This window comes from Cottoperca gobio, chromosome 13 (genome assembly GCF_900634415.1).
Source record: "Cottoperca gobio chromosome 13, fCotGob3.1, whole genome shotgun sequence".
NCBI classification, from domain to species: Eukaryota; Metazoa; Chordata; class Actinopteri; order Perciformes; family Bovichtidae; genus Cottoperca; species Cottoperca gobio.
In genome coordinates this window covers 16,404,023-16,425,838 of record NC_041367.1, presented here as the reverse complement: position 1 = coordinate 16,425,838, position 21,816 = coordinate 16,404,023, and the positions used below count along the sequence as shown (strand labels likewise).

At 40.3% G+C, this 21,816-nt stretch overlaps 4 protein-coding genes across 4 annotated transcripts; all 4 read right to left on the bottom strand.

The window, feature by feature from the left end:
• Nucleotides 1-4,247: 4,247 nt before the first annotated feature.
• n4bp2l2 (NEDD4 binding protein 2-like 2) lies at nucleotides 4,248-7,597 on the bottom strand. Its single transcript, XM_029446227.1, has 6 exons — nucleotides 7,457-7,597; nucleotides 6,088-7,133; nucleotides 5,485-5,609; nucleotides 5,124-5,212; nucleotides 4,971-5,047; nucleotides 4,248-4,871 (listed from the first exon to the last, which is right to left on the bottom strand). Exons 1-6 carry the CDS (start codon nucleotides 7,463-7,465, stop codon nucleotides 4,706-4,708), a joined length of 1,512 nt encoding a protein of 503 aa, XP_029302087.1. The 5' UTR covers nucleotides 7,466-7,597; the 3' UTR covers nucleotides 4,248-4,705.
• Nucleotides 7,598-8,366: 769 nt separating this feature from the next.
• brca2 (BRCA2 DNA repair associated) lies at nucleotides 8,367-15,145 on the bottom strand. Its single transcript, XM_029446224.1, has 17 exons — nucleotides 13,796-15,145; nucleotides 13,416-13,514; nucleotides 13,258-13,327; nucleotides 12,672-13,168; nucleotides 12,395-12,585; nucleotides 12,102-12,289; nucleotides 11,808-11,978; nucleotides 11,222-11,594; nucleotides 10,981-11,136; nucleotides 10,740-10,887; nucleotides 10,364-10,476; nucleotides 10,075-10,273; nucleotides 9,803-9,969; nucleotides 9,577-9,715; nucleotides 9,241-9,497; nucleotides 8,886-9,029; nucleotides 8,367-8,790 (listed from the first exon to the last, which is right to left on the bottom strand). Exons 1-17 carry the CDS (start codon nucleotides 15,123-15,125, stop codon nucleotides 8,428-8,430), a joined length of 4,605 nt encoding a protein of 1,534 aa, XP_029302084.1. The 5' UTR covers nucleotides 15,126-15,145; the 3' UTR covers nucleotides 8,367-8,427.
• A 1,264-nt stretch (nucleotides 15,146-16,409) lies between these two features.
• Nucleotides 16,410-18,362, bottom strand: LOC115017603 (uncharacterized). Its single transcript, XM_029446225.1, has 2 exons — nucleotides 18,095-18,362; nucleotides 16,410-17,974 (listed from the first exon to the last, which is right to left on the bottom strand). The coding sequence occupies exons 1-2, from the start codon at nucleotides 18,225-18,227 to the stop codon at nucleotides 16,542-16,544; spliced, it is 1,566 nt and encodes a 521-aa protein (XP_029302085.1). The 5' UTR covers nucleotides 18,228-18,362; the 3' UTR covers nucleotides 16,410-16,541.
• Nucleotides 18,363-18,580: 218 nt separating this feature from the next.
• On the bottom strand, nucleotides 18,581-21,612 carry LOC115017605 (breast cancer type 2 susceptibility protein homolog). The gene is made up of 10 exons (XM_029446228.1): nucleotides 21,462-21,612; nucleotides 21,013-21,124; nucleotides 20,550-20,774; nucleotides 20,326-20,389; nucleotides 19,959-20,011; nucleotides 19,830-19,858; nucleotides 19,627-19,738; nucleotides 19,489-19,544; nucleotides 18,860-18,950; nucleotides 18,581-18,728 (listed from the first exon to the last, which is right to left on the bottom strand). Exons 1-10 carry the CDS (start codon nucleotides 21,462-21,464, stop codon nucleotides 18,712-18,714), a joined length of 762 nt encoding a protein of 253 aa, XP_029302088.1. The 5' UTR covers nucleotides 21,465-21,612; the 3' UTR covers nucleotides 18,581-18,711.
• Between the last annotated feature and the right edge of the window lie 204 nt (nucleotides 21,613-21,816).

The window sequence follows — 21,816 nt, the reverse complement described above, 5'->3', positions numbered from 1 at the left end:
AAAATAACACAATTGCACGCTTTTATTTTGAAGAATATATGCCTTAGTGTCCTGTGTTATTGTGGTTGGCTTAACTCAGCTGATTGGTCAGTGGTGTGTAAAATGATGACAAGCTGTGCGGTTACAGAACACGGTTGTCATTGGCTGTCAGAGTCACGTGACAACCACACTAAACAACGTGTACTGTACAGCCGAAAGACAACACCTCCTGCCCCTCTGAATTATTATTCACGAATGTATTTTGTTCATTTTGTTCTCATGGGAGTATTGATTTGACTTGAGTGTAACCTCTATTAAATCCTTGTTTGCAACCAAGGGCTGCACCAGGAGGAAACAGCTGAGAGTAACCTCATCTTATCATTTTTGGAGCTAGACAACAATCTATGAGATGTAAATTGACAGTATAGCATACATGGTGACAATTAGACCTACAGCATGAGAAGTATGAACCATGTCTTTTCGAAAATCTAAATAATGCATTGTTTGAAGCCATGCAGAGTCCACTTCCTCTCTTTAGCACAAAGCATAAACAATATGAGCTACAGAGTCCATCAGTGTTTCCTCTTCATCCTGATCTCGCAATTACATACTTAAAACAAGGTTATAATAACTGCAGAAATAATAAACCAAGGATAGCTTTGAGTTGCACACCATTCAGCATTAGTGAGGAGGTGATTAGCACACATTAGCCAGTTTGTGTTGTCCTCTGCCCCCTCATATAATCATCATTCAGAGCACACATGCTCTTTTTTTGATGCTGGCTGCCTCTTATTACAATTACACACCTTGACAACTAGGACAAACACTGCGAGCCAAAGAACAGGGTGACATGTTAAAAAGAAAACGCACGTGTCCCCTCCAAATCATGTTTGTGTTTCAATGACTCTTACCAGCCCCCAGCAGGAAGATTGTTGTTTTAATACAGGTGCAAATGTTCCTCAGAGGCATGACTAATCTCACAGGTTAAAATTCTGAACATCAAGTCTCTCAGTCTGAGCAAACGGAAGCACAATGAAAAAGCAAGTCATAGGCAGTTAATAGCCAAAAGCAGAGTTATATTATTGATTTAAGCCATTGATATCTACAGAATATTAGGTGAAGTCTATTCATTGCATGTTTATGTGTGTATATCCAATCTAAGCAAAACACACTTGTGTATTTATTGACTGTAGTCACACAAAAAGCCAAGGAGGTACAAAAGATCCTAAATCTATCATATGTAATGCACTTCAGATCAGATGTGCATTTTTGTGTACAGATTTCTGTTCAGTGTTCAGTGACACAGTGATTTTTGCATCACCAATGCAGGAAGCATGGGCACGTTAGCTCCTGCACAGATTAAAATTCTGACTTTTCCTGTTTCAAAACAATGAGATATTGTGTCATTGTTGCACAAATTACAGTTTGCAGTTGGTATAACCTTACTGGTAGTTTTTTTACTTAAAGAAAACATTTAAAACATTTTATTCGAAGTTGAAATCCTCATCAGATAAAGGTGGTTTGGAGGACCTGGAGTTAAAAATCAATGTACAATACAATGATAGGAAGAACATCTTATTGTTTCTAATATTAGGAAAATCATTCAACAATGCACTGATTGGATATTTTATATCTCTTTACTTTAGCCTTTTAATGGTGATATTTTATATCTCTTTACTTTAGCCTTTTAATGGTGATATTTTATATCTCTTTACTTTAGCCTTTTAATAGTGATATTTCATATCTTTTTATCTTAACCTTTTAATGGTGAATTATTACTGGTTTAAAACAGAATAATCCTGTCTTTCTGTGAAAACGTTCATATCACCTGTCAGAGTGTTTAATGCTCCTGCTCATGTACAGACTCCGGCTTTATTAAGGTCTGGGGTGTTTAACAGCTTCAGGATTTCAAAGGTCAAAGCTTTTTTCTTGAAAGACATAGTAGGCAGCTAACATCTTGCTTCTTGGTGAGAATATGATGGTGTTAAGAAAGATGGAAGCTGTCTGAAGCATTGCCTTCCACGAGAGAAAGTAAATCCGTTTGAAAGCTCCTTTCAAATTGCCTCTGCATCGATTCTCTTACACAAGGTCATCGTGATCTCAGGGAGGCCCAGCTAAACAGCTTAGCCTTTATATCTACTTAAAGTCAGGGACCACTTCTACATTTTACTTACTAAGATCTGATCAGCTTTTATTAACTAGATTACTCTTCAATTTTGAAATGCCCTGCTTCTTTCTTGTCTGTTTTCTTTTATCTTCCTTGTGTTTCTCTCTTTATAATTCACCATGATTACTCTCAATTAGGTGCATCAAAACCCTTCACACAAACAAGTCACATGGATATTTTGTAATGATTTTAACCAATTACAAAAAATGGTCTTATAACATGTATCCCATGACCTGTTAGTCCCAGTGAGTAAAACAGGTTATTATTGTTGAGGTATAAATGTAGGTTGTTAATACAAAAATAGAAATACAACTTTCTTTGTGTCAAATATCTTCTAATTCAGCAGTTTTGTAACCGTTGGAGATTAGGCTACTATAATCTCAACTCATGCATGTCTGTTTGTTTCTCCCCAACATTGACATTGTTCAGGCTGTGAAATAAACCACAGATCAACTCTGCAGTAGCTTGGCTCATCCTACACCTAGTATATGCTGCAGAAAAGACTGTGATTCACAATGTTTCCCTAACAACTATAAATTGGCTTGCACTGGATTATGTAGATCAAAGTCAGTGCCTTGTTAATAAACCTCTGGAGAAAAGAGAGGAAGCTGTAGGCAAAAGCACAATGCATACTGCAGTCTGAGTCAGTCAACCTTGAACCATCACGAGGCATGTTTACGTTTATGGAATGTTACAAACATTAACTTTACTTTCATTGTTATCATAATCCTCCGTAAACCCACTGCAAGCTCCTCAGCACAGCACAGCTTCTGGGTCAGTGAAACACTTTCAAAACCAAATTGGACAAAGTCTAACTGAACAATGCACGGCTGCATACATGTGTGATGTGTGTGTCTGTTCAAATAGAGGAAATAATTGGAAATACCAATACAAAACAACGTAAGGGCAGTAAATATCACTTTGACTGGTTGGAGGAGCATTAGTCTAAAACACCGCAAAAGTGTGGCAGAGGGAAGAGTAAAAAAATCACGAGAGAACATTTTTCCTTGTGCTATTTTTAAACATGGAATAGTGGAGTCTGCATTTAGTGAAGCAGAGATAAAGGTAACCCAGATCTGTCACATCTGACATCACACCAGATATGCCACAGAAACATATGAACTTGGCCCAAAATCCACAGGGAGCAATAAAACACTGGTGTGATTTTTTTTAAGAACAATAACATATAAACACAAAGACTTCAGCCATTAAACCTCTATTGTGTAGAATTTTAAACCAACTGGATCATATGTTCATGCTCAAATGGAGACATGCGTTTGAGTAAAATCAGAATCAGATTCTTGGCTGTCCACATGACTGCACGGATTGGAAAAACAAACCAGCATCTCTGTGTGCTGCGTTAACACCAGAGGGAATACAAAGGGAAACTGTGATAACCGGCGACACAATAATGACTGCTGTCAGACCTCTCCACACTCTCTGTTATTCTGCTGTATATCAAGGCTTTTACTGTGATGAGATCTCTGTAGATTGTTTCCCCTGCAGTCATTTAATGCAGGTGTAGTGTGGTTACTCTGTCTGGCTCACAGGTTCAGTGTGTTTACCAAGACAAGAATATTTTGCCATATATTAACCATTACTTCACTTTCAATTTCCAGAAGGGAATTTGACACTAAAACATGGCAACTTTGGAAGATATTAACTTGATTGGTCAAAACGCAGACTGTTGAAGCCTCGTATAAGCGACAGATTAACTTTCAAATACATTTTTGCAAAGAACGATGACTGGATTTTCGCTGCAAGTCGCTTTCTCGTTTCTGTCCTTTTGGATTTAATCAAAACGTGCAGGGATCATGGATGTAATGTGGATAAGCTCTGAATCTGCCGAGTCAGGCAGCTGTACTTTTCCTCCCTCTGTACTGAGGGCAGACTGCCGCTGTAGTGGACGGGCCAGATCTGTCAGTTAGACCCTGACTTCAGTAGATATCTCTGCAACACAACACATGGACGTCTTTGACATGACTTCAACCCTGTTACCTCTTCACACTCTGTTGATAGTGTTAGTGCATTGTTGTAATGTTTTAGGTTTTGAGTGAGGAACCTTTAACCAAAGAGTTAAATTGAACTATGAGACTTGTGGTTTACCAGAAAAGAACATTTGTTTATTTTTTGTCATCAAAGAGGAAATTACTTTCCACATTATTTTCCTCTTGTGGAGAAGTTGTTCTGCTGATTTCAGGGAATCAGAAGTCACCAAAACTATTTTAACAACCAACTGGTCAACAATTATGATAAGAGGAAAAAAAGAGGACAGCCTTTTGGTTTTCCATGTTGTTGCATATTGTACTGCAAACGAATAAAGTCATTCAATACAAAATGCAAAAATAATGCAGATTTCCTTTCCTAACAAAGATGGTACGTGTAAAAGATTTAATTATGAAAACTTTCTTCAGAAAAAATATATTTCTTCTTTCTTTACATTCATTAAAAATATACAAAAATATGGATTAAAAAAAATCACGTAGAAACAGTAGCTAACAATATTTATGCCATCACATTTTTGTCAAACTATTTGGCACGTTAAGCTCCTGTGAAAAACTAATTGAAATCTCGGTTCCTCATCATCTGGGGCTGCTCTGGTCGGCGTCTGTCGTTCACGTGAGGCGGCTCTTGTGACCTCATGACAATGTCTACAGATATGGGAAATGAAAAACGATCCATCATCTGTGCGATCTTCTCCTGTGGAACACCGTGCGTGTTCCTCCTGGAGGGAGAACAAAGCGATGTGGAAATGTAAGTTTCTGTACGTTTTTTAAAGTCTGCACTGGCATGTAAATATAAAAAGATAATTAAGAAATCGTACTTCTCCAGCTCATAAGGATCAAACTTCCAGTCAGTGTCAGGTTCACAAAAGTCCACTTTGTATCCGCTCTCCAAGGCCTGTTAAAAAAGTCATTAGGATCCATGATGGTGATCATAACTACACACTCATTTATATATAAAATCCCACACTCACCATTTTGACATATGGCTTCATTTCCCAAGCTTGAGCGTTTGTATTATCAATAATAATGGGAGACCGGCCATCATGCATAGCATCTTTAGCTGAAAGAGAATTAAACACACACAAATAAAACCCCGATTTAAATAAGTTTTGGCAAGAAAAGAAGAATCTAAAAAAAACATTTCCTTAACTGTCGTGCATCTAAGAGAACTTGTTGCTTTCATAATGCATCTACTTCATTCGCTAAAAGGTCGCATAATGTTAGTTTGTGAGGGTGGGGAGGACATTTTCCTAAACCAAAGACCACTGAGACTAGTTTGACAGAAATGCCTTTGTGATGATGTGATAAAAACATTTACAAAACATTCAATACCTCTGTTGTGGTTCCATTCATGTGCGGCTCCAAGAAGGCCTGCGTCATAGTGGTACCCCTCTCTGTGAGCAAAGTAGTCATCTGTGCTCAGTATGAGCCCACTGGGACCAGAGGAGAGCAGCTCCCTGTGAGAAAGATGGGACACACATGTACAATGAAAGTAATACGTTCAGGCTTGGAAATTAAGTTTAAGACTTCTTTAAGCTGACAATTAGGGCAACTAACAATTTTCAATATTGATTAATCAGCCGATTATTTTCTTGAGTCATCATTTTTGTCTATAAAATGTCTAAAAATACTGAAAAATGTCCATCACAGCTAGTCCAAGGTGATGTCTTTAAATGTCTTGTTTTTTTCAGTTCAAAACCCCAAAGATATTCATTTTAATGATACAAAAGAGAGAAAAGAACGAAATCTCCATATTTGACAGGATGAAAACAGCTTCTGCCATTATTGCATGAAACAATACTTTAAGGATAAATCGATTGTAAAGTAGTTGGTGATTAATTATCTGTCATCAGACTAATTACATAGTCAACTAATTGTTGTAGGTCTACTGACATCGCACTCATTAATGAGAATCAAGATTACACAAAGAAGTACCTGGCCATTGTTGATTTTCCAGATCCTGGTAATCCCCTCATCAAGAACAGCACCAAGGAAGGACGGTAAGCATTTGTGTTAGCAGGGGGACGGCTGTGACTCTCCCACGGTTCAATTTCTGAATCATATCTCTGGCATCTTTCATAATCTTCCCCAAACTGACACACTTCTTCTTTTCTATCTCTGGACCATCCAACATTTACATCATCTGAGTGTACTTCATGACTACGACCCCGTTCGTCCCTGTCAAGGTGGTATGGAGAATCTCCATGAAAGCCCTGAGAGGGCTGACTGCATACATTCGGAGGTGGGAAGCTAGAAAAAGTTGGAAAATGTGACTCCTCTGGATGCTGGTTTGTTGCTCCCGAACTGCTCCAGTTTTGATCCACGTGTGATGGCGGATTTTGTGGATTTGGGAATGCAGATGGAGGTGGTGGGCGATGGAATGGTGGTCTGTGAAAACTTGGGTTAGGTGGTCTGTTCAGTGTTTGAGGATAATGCCATTGATTTTGAGTAGGAGCAGCTGGACTCGGTCTTCTGGGATAGTACGGCTCATTTTGATGCCAGTGTGACCAGGATGACTGTTTCTGCTCACCACCTTTCTGGTAGCCCTCTGGTCCTGCATGTTTTCTTTTGTAAACAATATTCTCCTCGCTGACATGCTGAGAGCTGGTAGATGTTTTCGGAGGTATGGATGGTCGAACAAAACTTGCATTTTGTCTCTCTGGAATATTATTCGCACCATCAGGTGTATCAATCTTCTCAAGCTCTTTGTAAAACTCACTGAGTGTGTCTTCAAACTTAGTTTTGACTTTTTTTGATTTAGGAGGAGGAAATGCTGGACCAATGAAGGTGGTGCTGGTGGTCCCTACCTGCTTTAGCACACGCTCCCTCACACTTTTGTGCGGACTGCTGGAGAGATTGCTCACACATTTAGCCTTTTTGCCAGCAGAATCATCTTTATTATTTTTAGTATTTCCCCTCACACCCACTAAAGAAGTTTTAATGTCATGAGAGGTTGTCCAGGAGGATCCAGTATGAGACATCTGCATGGAGACAGATAAAAACACGGGTAACACATTGGACAACCACAAACACACATATAAATACCTAATGTGTGTAGTTACTTGTTATTTTATTTGTATAATTCTTTTCGCTTCCACAAATTAATGGTTAAAATGTCCACGAGCAAGTAAATAAGTAGATAGCGCACTTAAACTAAAACCAAAACTAAGCCTTCCGTTAGCTCATATCACCTCACGAGCTAACGTTACACAGAAGACGGTAAAAAACTAAATTCTGTCACGTTAAATAATTTACGACTTTAACATTAAACACAGAGTACATGTCACTAGTCATCGCTGCTCACCGTACACATTCAGGATGCATAAATAACGTAAAAAATGACATTAACAAGAAACAGCAGCCACACATTGCAGGTGCCTTGTGTTTACGGAAGTGACGTCATTCTTCTTCTCATCAGTCCGGGAAACAGCGCCGCCAGCTGGACAGGAGTAAAGTTACTGGAAGTAAATTCGTGCCAATTTTCTATGATAGCCCTTTTTTGGGACTGAACACACATAACATTTTCATACTTTGTTAATTTGTGTCATAGTTGACATGAGTTTTTCTTTTTAAATGTCCATTCTTATTCCAGGTGTATACACCTCTTCTTTTTAGGTTTTACTTCCCTATTTATCTGTACTTATTTGTAATTTTGCTGCTGCAACACCTGAATTTCCCCTCAAGCAATGGTGCACCTTATCTTATCAATCTTTTGTTACTAGTTGGCAACTTTATTATTAAAATGATGGAGAATCCTGTTTGTTTTCAAAGCAGACCATAATAACTATTTTAAGTAGCTCAAATTTTTTGTCCTAAAATAACAATCATGAGACTGAGTTTGTTCAACATTGCACTGTCCTATACAGTATACGTGCGTTATTTAGAATTCACTTAGAAAAAAACAACTACGCATGTCATTTTCTACAGGTGTGACTGTAGACTCCCTGATCAGCCCTCACTTAATTATTCTTAAATCAGAAGAAATAGGGGATCATGAAGCTAAACTGCAGGAATGCAAATCTGAATTTCTGTTCAACTTACTGAACTTTACAGATAAAAACAGACTAATAATGTATAATGAATAATGTAGATCAGTATGAAGCAATGACTTGATTTTACTAATCTAAAGAGATTTCACCTCTTAAACAGGACTCAAACAACCACAGAATATGTGCCATATGCAGGCTTACACCTTTACGTTCAGTCATTTGTACAGTTAAAGTTTTATTTAAAAGTATTAGTGTGATGGTCATCATACAGTGTTATGATATATACCTACAGTAAATCACCAACATGCAATGCCTGAGTATCAATCATAGCCAGTTCCTCATCATTCACCCATTCATCCTCCACTGGTGAATTGACAGGTTTGTGAGCTGGAGTCTGTACAGTTTTTAAAGTGCTAGGTGTCCCAGTCCCAGACCTCCGAGGAGGGTTGAATGTCTTTTTTACACATGGAGAAGCCACTGAGCCCATTTCGGAGAGAGGAGGGGGAGATGGGATGCGAGACAGATAGTCCAGAGCTCTCCTCCTCTTCAGGCTGTTGGGGTCTTTCTCCGTAGAACAGTTTGCTGCAGGAGGCTTCCTGCAGACAGGTGTGAAGGATCCAACACTTCTGACTAGCTGCTGAGATGTCACCTGCATGAAAGGATACATTTTTTTTTTTTATCAATATGAAGTGATTACACATATGATAACAGCAAATGCATTGAAATGCAAGTACATGAACTCACATTTGTTTTTGTGTCTTGTCCTCTGACCGGTGTGAAAGCTGAGGTTCGTGTTTGCAGAGCTGCAGAGGAGACGGACCTCAGACCATCAGATTTAACTAAGTATGAAAGATTCTCTTCAGCAATATGAAAGAAGTTCTCCTGACCCTGAAAACAGAAGATGAAAATGTCATTTTCAAGTTCTATTCAACATTTTATTGTATCCAAACCAAGGAGATTGAGAAAGGTAAGGGAAACAACTACATCGTTTTGCATCTGTGCTTTATAGAATGCTGATCAAAGTAAGTGTGAATGAATTTTAAATACTATATTTGAAGCATGTCAGCTGCTTTATAGGTTTGGGATTTTCACACTGTACCTGGACCAGTTTTCTGAGTTGGCTGAGGGATTCCTGCAGATGAGCTTCCCTGGGGTTTGTTGAGAAGACGGTCAGATCTCCAGCGTACACAACAGGAGAGGGAGATGTGGACTGACCTCTCAGCTGCAGGTTGCTCAGAGACAACAGGACACGTGGTTTAACAAAATCTGCCAAGCCAGACTGAGCGAAGCTGCTGAAACAGCGCACTTTAACAAAGTTCCGTTTCCCATCCGTCAGATAAAATGCTGGAGAGAAACCTGTGTTTGAAAGCACAATCATTTAGTGAACGATAAAGTTACATCAGAAACGTTAAGAAGAAGAAAAAAAAAGTCCTACCCTGTCCATCTACGATACTGATGACATATCCTGCGAGATCAACTTCTCCACACAGCGGCTGGAATTCTGGGTTTTGAAGATCCACAAAATGGGTAGAGACCCTCGGTTGAAAATGTGTTGATAGCCATTCTTGAGAAACCTGGAAGATAAAACAAATATTAGGTACTATAAATTATTTCTACACACTGATGTACCTGCACACTGAGTCTGATAGTCTCTACAGTACCTGCAGGTCCTGAAACTGTGTTTTCTTTGTCCCCGTCAGCTGAACAGTTGTGCTCCCAACATGCTTCTTTCCATCTGAAGTGGTGAGATTATAGATTTTGTATCGACAGCCTTCCTTCAGTAAAGACTGAAGATCCGAAGAAGGTCGCCAGAAGTTGAGCTGGTAAACTAAAAAAAAACATCATTTTAAAATCAGTATTTGAAAACACAGTAGCACATACATTAAAGTCACCATAGTCCATCTAAAAAAGGAATACGAATAAAAAGACCCACCACTGCCTGGTTGATCCATGGAGTCGGCAATGCAGAGTCTCCACACAGGTGTAACGTCTCGCTTGGGACAGCTACCGTCGCTCTCCTCCGCATTTTCTAAAGCTCGTCGGTAGCGATCCTGCAGTTCAGCCTGCCTCTTCTCCATCAGACTACACCTGTAGGTACGTAGAGTCTCCAACTGCTGTTCACTCAAATGAGCCTTGGACATGAGAGTAAAACAGCTGTGAAATTAAAACTCTATTCATAAGAGAAATTAGGTCAACAATGTGTAAAGTAAACTTGTTATCACCTCGAGGTAGGCTGGGTCATCCCCCACTGCTTCAAAGAGCTCCTCTCCATCTTGAAGACTTGCAACACCCTGACGACTGATTGTCTGTCTTCTACGTTGAGGTTTGTTATTAGCTGAAAAGGACAACTTTGTTTTTTTAGATTATTTTCATTAGTATAGCTGAAGATTGACAGGACAGCTGAAGATAACCAGGGGGGGGACAGAGAGGGGATGACATGCAGAAAAGCGCCGCGGGTCGCATTCGAAACGCGGGTCCCTGCGGTAAGGACTCAGCCATTCTACCAGGTGAGCTACTGGGGCACCACAAGATGGCAAATGTTGTTCAAATTTATTCCATTTCAACCTGTACATAACATTCTAAAAACACGATTCCTACCTTTGTCCTCCTTTTCACATGTTGTTTGAATCTGGGCAAATAGGATCTCCATAGCTTTTTGTTTCTGGCTGTTGTATCGTCTCGCCTCCTTCTCTTCTGCACGAACAGAACGGAACACGACGCCTCCATCTGGTTTCCGCTCCATCCACTGGAAAATGTGACACGCATACAGTCGAAAGATATCATAACATTAACTTCCAGGAGTAACAGTGGCAACAAATCTATGCAAGATTAAGCGCACCTGTATGGGGTAGCTCCTCAGGATGATGATGTCCACGCAGCCTACCGGTCCTCCGTTGCTGTACAAACAGGAAACAGGAAGCAGGAATGGCCGTGGATCCCTGTGAAATCCCAGCTTAGTATCCCATCGTGTGGCTCTGCTGCTATTAGCGCAAATCTAAACACATAAACAATTAATAAGCCAATTAATTTGTTATTGTTTTGCCTTGTTGACAGATAAAATAGCCTGTGGCCTCGGGTACCTTTAACATGAGAGATTCTGGGGCCTCCAGAGGGGAGCAAGCCTCTTGTGATCCCACCAGCTGAGCCCCATGGATGATCAACTTCCCACCAACAGCCACTCGACCTTTGTGAAGCATGGCAGTCAAAGGTTCATCCAGCTGGGCTTTAATTGCATGCCATCCATCTGTCAGCCACACAACTGCAGATGGGTTTTCAACCTTGGCATCAGCACCTTGTGGAGTCTTGGTGTCACCGAAACTTTGTCTATTTGGGGAGTGACCCCTGGAGACGACCCCGCAAACACAGAGGACCAGGGTTTTGGCTGACGTGTCGTCCTTTTCCATGATCTTTCTCAGAGCCGGCCTGTGGCTGTGGTCCACCTCTACATCATATCTGATGCACATGAAATGAAATAACAGGCATTTAAGTAAAAAATACATTAAAAATATTTAAACACCCAGCCTTTAAATACTCCACAAATGGCAGTAGGCGATGTGTAAAATCATTGTTAGTTCAGGGATGTGTGCATGTCTCACCAAGTGCACAATGAAATGAACTGGAATTACAGGTACACATTAAACCAAGATAAACTGTAATCTTATTTACCTGTACTTCAGTTGTAGGAGAACCTGCTCTGGGGTGAGACAGAGGCTGCCCATTGTCTCTGGAAATGATCTTTCCATGGACGCCTGCTTCCACACAATCCATCGGTAGTAATTGTACACCCAGCCCTCACTGATCAGTTTCGGATCCACACCTGGCGTGTCACATAATGCTCTGTGGACAGTGTAACAAGATGACATTCAGTACAATCAGCTTGCGTTTGCAGATACCAACATGCACCTGGTTTCTCAAACATTACAAAGCCTGACTCAATATCAAAAACTAAAAAAATAATACCTATGAAACTCTTCTTTCCCTGCAGTCCCATCCTTCCTGGGGATTAGCCATCCTCCATCAGCGAGCTGCACACCACCTCCGTCTATAAATGCTTCCCGTCTGATGAACTGCTGTAAATTGAAGCGAAAAGATTCTGCCGTCTCACTGGTGATGTCATACACATGCTGATGAACTCCATGACCATACAGCTGAAAAACAACAACAGGAACAAGTCAAACAGCAGTTTACATGATAGGGATCTCATGTGTAACAAAATACAACTAAATCCACAGACATCACAGTCGTGGCCTTGCCTGTTTTTGTGTGTATCTTGCAGGAGGTTTTCCATTTACTGCAGCTTTTAAAGGGATCCTCGACACCCCTGAAGTTTTGGTCAGAAACAAACTTCCCGGCAAAGGTCGAATGGTCTGGCGTTTCTTTTTCCCGATCCTCATATCTTGCACATCTCGTGCCAGCTCTACGTTATGAAGATTCTGAAATATGTCTGTAGAACATAAAGACATCATTTATCTATGTTATGCAGTAACTTACAGTACATCATACTGACTTCATTCAAAAAGGTTGCTGCACCTGGGCTTCCGGACGACGTGTCCTCCACATGTGATGCCTGTGCAGCAGAGTCCTCTGATCCACAGCCAACAGGAAGGTTTTGAATATTCATCAACATATCATTTGTAGTGCCAGCCAAGGCCACCATCTGAATGTCTTCTTTGTTTGCATTTGCAGTTACATCTGTAGTGCTCTGTGTTTTTTTAGTGGGTGGTACATAAGTGTTGCTGTTTAAAGGCGTTACAAAGAGACGGTGGTGTTTATCCTCCTCCTCCTGTGGTTTAGAGGAACTCTCTTGGACAATAGTTCTTTGTTTCTTGAATGGAGGAACAAATACAAAAGATGTTCCTGAGTTGTCCTTGAGCACTGAGGTCTTGCGACTCTCCGTCTTCGCATTCTTGAGGAATGGAGGAACAAACGTTGGCATCTTGGAATGAGCTGATCTGCTGACTCCTGCGGTCGAGGGTTGTTCTGATGTAATCTTTTGCAATCTGGTTTCCACAGAGTTTTTTCCATTTCTGTAAGAAAAAGAAAAATACATCACACAAAGCGGACAACCTTTGTCAGCCGATTGAAAACATGGACAAACAATCCACAGGAAACTTACCCGTGTGGCCTTGTGATGTTTGGATGGAGAGAGACGCTGTACTTGAAAACCCTCCTGTCTTTCATTACACCTTCATTAAGAGAAATCACATCAAGAGTTCATTCAGAAAGACACAATATGTATTCTTAAGATAACTTGTTACAGTGCTGGTAGTTTACCATTGGGACAACTTTTGTCTGGGTGGAGTGTTAAACCTCTTGCACCATCAACAGTTCTGTCAAATTCTTCCAGTAATCGTCTTTTCAGGGGAGGCTGACCTGGAACAGTAAGGCAACCGTTGATGGTTAAAAGTCATTCTTGCATCAGATAGTCATAGCTTAAGGTAAGTAATATTCATGCATTTAGTTAGTTATGGTTTATTTGCAATACTGGGAACAATCCATTTAATTTATCCAATGAAGCTAAAAAAGTCTAGACTTTAGCTCAAGTTGCAAAAGCTACAGATTTTGTTCTCCAAATAATTTGATCTTCTGTTAGTCTGTGCAACTTTAACTATTTTTCAATTATACCATTTAAACTTCAGAGTAATCACACTTACCAGTCATATCTGGGTCCTCTACTGATCTTTTCCCTGTTCCTTTTCGTTTCTCTACAGATCTGAAGCTGGATTCTGGGTTTTCTTGCAGTGGCTCATTTACTAAAGTCATTGAAAGACTTTCATCATCTAACAAAGCTTTAGTGCAGTCAAGAGCTTCCTGGGCAAAGAACTTCTGCTGGGTTTCAGTGCAGCCACTTAGGTTAAGTGACTGAAAGTTTAGAACTGAAAACTCTTCCGGCCTTTTGACCTTAGATCCCTTGCTGCTATTTGTCCGATTTATTTCATAGTCCAACACACTTGACTTTTCCTCTCCAGGGCCATCATGGAGGTTGCCCACCCCTGCTGGGCTAATTGTGCCTTCTTTTAACTTAAATGCATCTCCATGTGCCATGTCTTTGCAAGCAGGTACACTTGGATGTTGGAAAGTTTCATCTTCATGGTCAGTCTTTTGCAACGAGGTTAAAGATTTAACTACCTGAGGGGCTGTAAACTTAGTAGGCATGTCATCACTGGCTGTGGTGAGATTACAAGTTCTTTTCACATCTTTCACTTTTGATAGATCTGACTTATTGGTGTAATGCGGGCTTGTTGAATTTGAATGACATTCCCCATCAGCAGATTCTGTCAAGAGGCGTTTTGCTTTCAACAGATTTGTCTGTGACACGTGGACTTTTGCTCCCCCTGCAGTTGTGAAACCACAATGTATTTTCTCTGTATTGTCAGCATTGCCTCGTTTCTCATCACTGTTCCTTGTGTCTGAAACAGCTGGGATCTCTGCACTGAAACTGACGTCACTGAAGAGAGCCTTCGCCTTCTCGAGGGCCTCGAATGAAAATGCCACCGGCTTACCACTGGCTGCAAGAAATCTACTGTTCCTGGGTGCTGGAGCAGGAACTGCCATCCTGGAATGTGTTGGTGTACCGGTTTTATCCTCAACTCCTTCACATTCACTGAACAACGATTTTGCTTTCTTCAGGGCTGCAGATGAAATGGCAACTCCTTTGCCACTGGCCGTCTGAAATCCACCGTTCTGTGGTGGAAAGGTTTCTTCTTTTTGTTCATTTGTGTCCTCAAACATAACACTTTCATTCAATAGAGACTTTGCGTTTGTGATAGAAGTATCAGACGCTGATACTTTTCCCCCACTGGATGTACAGAATCCACCACCTTTGCTCACTCCATTGATGGCAGAGGATCTAATGTTCTCTGATGTTGTGCACAACGGGGGAGAAAGAGGCTTTGTCATCAAAGAAGAGTTTCCACGTGAAGACGCTGCTGTGGTAGAATGCTGGTGCGTTATTGAAAACAGCTTTGTGAATCTCCACATCATCAGGATGCAGCATCTTTTCATGGTTTACTCTTTGATCTTAGTTTACATTTTGAAAGGTTTTTCTTCTCGCTGCTACTTCCACTCACAGGTGCTATACTTGTCCTTTGTTTTACTGACACGCCATCGTTAGCATCCATAAGGTCACAGTGCTTGAAGAAATCATCTGCTTCTTGCATTGATTTTGTTGAAATAGATCCATCAAATTCTGTCGAGAGACGTTTTGCTTTTACCAGATTTGTCTGTGACACGTGGACTTTTGCTCCCCCTGCAGTTGTGAAACCACAATGTATTTCCTCTGTATTGTCAGCATTGCATTGTTTCTCGTCACTGTTCCTTGTGTCTGAAACAGCTGGGATCTCTGCACTGAAACTGACGTCACTGAAGAGAGCCTTTGCCCTCTGGAGGGCCTCAGCTGACAATGTCACTTGCTTCCCACTGGCTGCCAGAAATCCACCATGCCTGGGAGCTGGACCACGAACTGCCATCTTGGAATGAGTTGGTTTTACAACGATTTTATCTTCAACTTCATCACATTCACTCAACAACGATTTTGCTTTCTTGAGAGCTGCAGATGAAATGACCACTCCTTTTCCACTGGCCGTCTGAAAGCCACCATTTTTAGGTGCTGAAACCTGCATTTGATTGTTGGTGAGATGAGCTGTTCTTAGAGCATCTCCTTGATGTTCTAGTTGTTTGTTTGTGTCCTCGAGTGGATGAATTACATTCAAAAGACGCTCTGCTTTTTCCATTGCAAAATTCTCTGATGTTGTGCATGAGGGAGATGAAAGCGCTTTTGCAGTCGAAGAAGGTTTTCTATGGAAGTGTTCAAAGTCATTGATTGGTTCGTCAGAAAAGTGTACTTTCATCTTAACATTTTTACATTTTGGAAGAGCTTCTTTATGACTGACACTTCCAGGCTCAATCCTCTTTTTAGATTTTTCTGACATGTCAGCGTTACTGTCCACAGCGTCACAGTCTTTGAAGAAAGCATCTGCCTCTTGCATAGCTTTTGCTGAGACAGAAATGCCTTTCCCACTGGCCATCTGGAACCCACTTGGACATGTGATCGTGTCCATTTTGCTGTTTTTAAAGCTTTTCGGAGGATCTTCATCTCTAATTCCTGCGACCTGTTTGTCTGAACAGACAGACTCCTTCGCGTTGGAAAAAGAGTCCTGAACCTTTCCCACAGTAGCATTACTACAATCTGTGAACTTTGAATTATCCGCTTTATGATGCAACAAGTTACCATTGTGATTACCCACAGGGCTCTCGTGTTGTGTTTTAGCTTCAGTTCTGCTTCTTTGCTTGTCCGGTGGTTCTTTACCAGTCACAAGATTCTCCTCTAAATCTAAAAACAAAGCTCTAGCTTTGCTTAGACACTTTTTTGAAACTCTCAAAACATTTCCTCCTGCAGTCTTAAATCCCACACCACGAAAAGGATGTTGGCTCTCCAGCTTGCTTGTTTCTGTGTGCACAGCTTTGGGTTCGGCTTGACAGAATACGGCTACTGCCTTCAGAGGAAAACGTAACTTCAGTCGAGGAATTTTCATTTTTAATTGCACTTGACGATGACAACGCTGTGGATTTACTTGTGACATCAGATGTTTCACAATTTGTTTTACCATCTGAAACTACGGTCATTTTGTCGTGCCTCACAGTTACTGCCAGGTGCTTTTCAGCTTCAGAACTAAAACTGTCATCAAAATCTATACCCGAAAGAAAATCCAGGTCAAGTTCTTTGTCAACTTGTTGGGGAGAGGTGGCATTGTCCTCACAATGTTGTTTTAGCTTTGCAGTTTTAAACTGTGTAAATTCAAACTGGCTATCTGCTTCTTCCAAGAGCGTGCACAGCTCAGTCACATCAGCTTTTTGTGAAGCTGTTAACAGGCCACTGGTATCCACATGTTTTGCACTTAAAGAGGGTGGCTGGTTAGAGTTAGATGGATTTTTCACTGATCCACGACTCATTTCATCCTTAGTGTCATGGGTACACTTGATGGGCTGGTCACTTAAAGTGCTTTCCCCCTCAGCCTCTTCAAAAAGACAATTGGCTCTCTGCAGGTTGGCAGAGGAAATGTGTATACCCCTATCTGAAGCTGTTTTGAATCCTGATGCATGGATGAAAGGAAGAGAAACTGTCGTTTTCTCTGGCAGACTGCCATGAGCGTGACAATTAAGTACAATGCAATTAATGTTATCGCAAGTTCCTTTTCCACTGCTGGGCTGTTGTGCTGATGGGCTTACTATACGCGACTTAATCTCTCTGAAAGGGCCCAGTGTCTGGCTTTCCTTGATTGCAGTCGACAGCTTGGCATCCGTTTCAGCTTCTTGTAAAAGATCATCCAAATGTGCTCGGCCATTTCTTTTATTTGCAGATGTGAAAGGAGGAATCCTGTGGATATCAGTTTCAAAGCCAGGCCTTTGTTGACTTTGACTATTTATCTCAGAGCTGGGAAGAACAAATGATGATGCAGTCATGTGAGTGCTATCTGCAACAGCAGACTGGAATCCACTGTCACTGACGCCATTACAGGCATAGTGAAGGTTTGCTTGCATTGCTTTCTGCTTAGCTCTTTTCAAGGCTGACAGACAAGCTGATGGAGAAAAGTCATGTTGAGGAGTATCCTCTGCTTCTTTACTCAGTTTGCCGGGGTACGGCATTTGACTGAAGTCTTGTGCAAATTCTTTGCAAAGCTGCGACATTTCAAGATCCTGGGCTTTTGCTTGTACAGAGGGAGGTAGATTATCTTCAGCGAAATTTCCCTGTTTTTGCATCTCATGCTTCCCGAGAGTGCAACAGTCTGCTTCATCGATGGCCTTCCCCAACTGCTTCTTATCAACTTCTTGTCCTGAAAAAAAAAGTAGGATTATAAAAAAGGATCAACTCATTCATTGTATTTTTTTTGTTCATGTTAATACAGATTGTATTATTGCATTGTTACACTTCACATGCATGAGAAGTGTGTTACCAGAATCTGGAATCCCTGATGAGTCCATCTTCTGAGACTGGGTTTCTTTTCCTTGAACTTGCGGTTTTGAAGCCTTAGCAGTGTAAACAAATGTTCTCTTTTTCTTAGTAAATCCCGAGTCTGATAGTTTCATCAGTGGCCTGACTAGCTGGCTAGAACCAGAATCACTCCGCAGTTGTTCTGTTAAAATATTGTTTTCCACTTGTGTAGCAGGACTATTACGGCAAGAAGCATCCACAGTACAAGTTGGGATTTTAGATAAACTCAACGGAGACCACTGGGTGATTCCAATATCTCCAGTTTTCACCGGGGGGGATGAGGGAAGTCTGCCAGGTTCCTGATCAGCTGTTCTCTGTTCATGGTTTGTTGAGGAGATGTCTGTAGAGCTGCAGCCATGTTCTCTTGTTGGAATGATTTGCTTTCTTTTAATTTTGTCCGTTTTCACTTTTCTCAGGGCTGAACTACTGTTGCTGAAAAATATAGAGAGAACATTTTCAGCTCCATCAAGAACACTTGCTACTGTGCTGCAAATATCTCCATCCTCAATAGCATCTGGTAGCTTCTGTTTCCAAACAGAACTCTGCAGGGAGTCGTAGGACTCTGGATTCGGAGCAGCCTCAGGGAGAAACAGCACCTGTTGAATACAGACCAGCCATCAGTATAATTTTGTATTATGCATCGCTGCAATTCATAGTCCTCCAATTCATATTCAGAGCTAGTGCACCATCTTGGGTATTAGCAAACTGTAAAAGAAAAACACAGTACCTTGTTGAACCGTAGGTATGTCATTGTTTTTGGGTGACACCACTTCAACTTTTGATGCATTTGAAAGAGAAGGGAAAAGCTTCCGTACAAACTGAGAAAGATAAAAAACAGAAAAACTGAGATCAAACTAGTTCAAATGCCACACCTGCTTATTCGCCATGTTTACTATAATAGCATGTGTTTACTGTCTTGGATCACTTTTCAGTGAGAGTTGGAAAGCAATCCTTCAACAAGAACATGACTCCTCTCCCTGTAGTAGACACAGGGTCATGCAATTTGAGGCCATTGTGTGTCCAGCGTAAAGAGGGCATAAGTATGCGTGTGTGTGCTATAATGACGTGTTTTATGTGTGTATGTTGGGATACAACTTTGAAAACTTTATAAAGAGTAAATAAATAAATAAAAATATATGAAAAAAAGAAAGAAATCAATGTGCATATCTTCTTCCTCTTGATTCCTCATCGATTCACATTTAATTCTATGTGAGGTTAAACATTTGTAGTGTCAATATACTATATTCTTTCTTTTACAGATCATAAAATAAATAAAAATGAGCAGAACATTTTTAACACCTTTAGATCTACAAATGTGAGAGATATCTGTATGTTTGAGTTGGACAGAGTACTCACAACAACATCTTTTTCTGCAGACACACTCATTGGACAGGGACTTTCATCAGTTTTAGCTATAAAATTGAGAAGACATAATTATTTAACAAATCATCACATATCTATTTTTTAAAACAACTAATTGTACCATTTTCTTACATAAAATGAGGGTGGATGGTACTGCTGGTGGGGTATTCAGAGAACTAGTCCATGACATATCAGGATGAATTTGTACTCCGAGACTTTCAGATATACGCTCTCCGTAGCTGACCTGATCATTATTAAAAAGAGGGGAAGCCTTAATGTTATCCATTACGGCACATTCACATACCCGCATTTTCTGAAAGACAGATTACACTTACTAGGGATTTGTGTGGGGTATGAAGCGGATCTGTACAGATGACAAAAGCAAAAAAAAATAACAAATGATGATTAATAATTTTTTCAAATGTAATTCAAACAGATGAAATACAGATACATGTGCAGCTCACCAAAGCTGGTCTGAGTTTGAGGCTGGAATCCTCCATATTTCGCACCTGGAACACTATAAAGAGCACGATCGCAATCAACAACTGCCAACAGCAGTGACTATCCAGGTAACTAAAGTTATCTTCAAAACAGCTCCATAACACTGAATAACAATGTATGTTAATAGATTTTAGTTGTGAATTTATTCATCTTTTCTTAAAGAACAATTCTTTACCATCAATAGTTATATAAATCGATGTGTTGTTTTTGCTTTAGACATTTAGAAACATTAAAATAAGAAATATGCAAAAATGAATTTGGAATATTTGAAAACGTATGTAATTTTTCCTTTAAACAATATAGACTACAAAGACCAGTTATTGCACCTACCCCTCTTTTGACATTTGAAACAAATATGGACTTTGTGTTGCCATCCATGGCATTGTTTCTTTTTCTAGGACATAACAGTAAAACATTATTTTTAGATGAAACACCAGGAAAGCTCATCGATGTAGACACAATCCTATTTCTACAATTTACAACACTTCATTTAAAATGATCTCTGCAAATTTAGATTACTGCATAAATACATCAACAGTCATTTCCCTGCTCACCAGTGAACGACTGCTCATCCTCAGTTTCTGGTGACACAACCCGACTTCGTCTGAAAACCTTCGGGGTTGAAAACAGCTGACTGTCTACTGCAGTTTTTTCAAAAGGTGTTTTAAAATGTCCCTCTTGGTTGGCACACAGGTCATCTTGATCAGAGAAATTTCCCTCATCAGTGAACGTTTGAGCTGTCAGTGTCTCAAACCAGTCGGGGTCCAGGGGGCCCAGCTCTAAATTGGGAAATGAGAAACAGTGTATAGACTAGTAATGAGTACACAACCTCCAAACACACAGCACATGTTGGTCTTTTGTGATTACACAAACAGTATGCGTTTCTGATTATGCATCTAGATTTAAAAAGGGTTGCACACAATACTTTAGGAACAACTGTGCAATGCATCACAACAATCCTGCAACACGAACAATCCGTAAATTCAAGTTTTATTGTGACGAAGACTGTTGACGTACCTTTCCAGATTTCATGTTTGTATGTGTCGTAAATGTTTTTTGAGGGTAACGTGAAATCCATTACAGTTAATTTATGTAATCCCTGAAGTTTGTCACTTGGCACCTGTGACACCTGAGAAGACAAAGCTTATGTTATATGTTAAAAATCAGAAACTTATCCAAGTTAGTTGACGTTAGCTTTAAGTTACATTCCCCAGTGTGGGCATGGCCAGCCTTGTGTTAGCTGCTAATCAACTGCATTATAGTACGTTAACTTGAGTACTTAATAGTTAAACTGCTTAGGACAAAGTGTCAATAAAGTAACACGGGCTAACGTTTGATTTACAGCCATAGTTGGATGCCAATGTCTAGAAAACACAAAATGTCAGACTGCTAACGTTATTCATTCACAAAAAGCCACCAGACAGCAAAAGTAGATTTACACATGAAGTAAAGTTATTCTAACGTACCATGGCCGCGTATGAGAGTGTTGACTTTCATGTCTCGAAGAAACTCTTGACAATATGCTGACAAAAATCCACTATACAAAATGTTAGAGAAGTTTTAATTAGTCAGTCAGTCTGCTAGCTAGGTTGCCCCTGCTTCAAAAACAAACCTCGCGCGCCACGTACCGGAACTCAGTCCGACTTCAAAATAAGAGTCCTGTTTAAGTTAAACCGTGGAGACAAACATTATTCATTATTTTGAAATGCTTTTTACAACAATACGGGACTTATTACTCTGTAATAGTGGGTGGCGATTATGCTCGAATCAGTCGCATTTTTTCAATACAAAAAACAATATTTTTAGAACTTTTAAGTACGA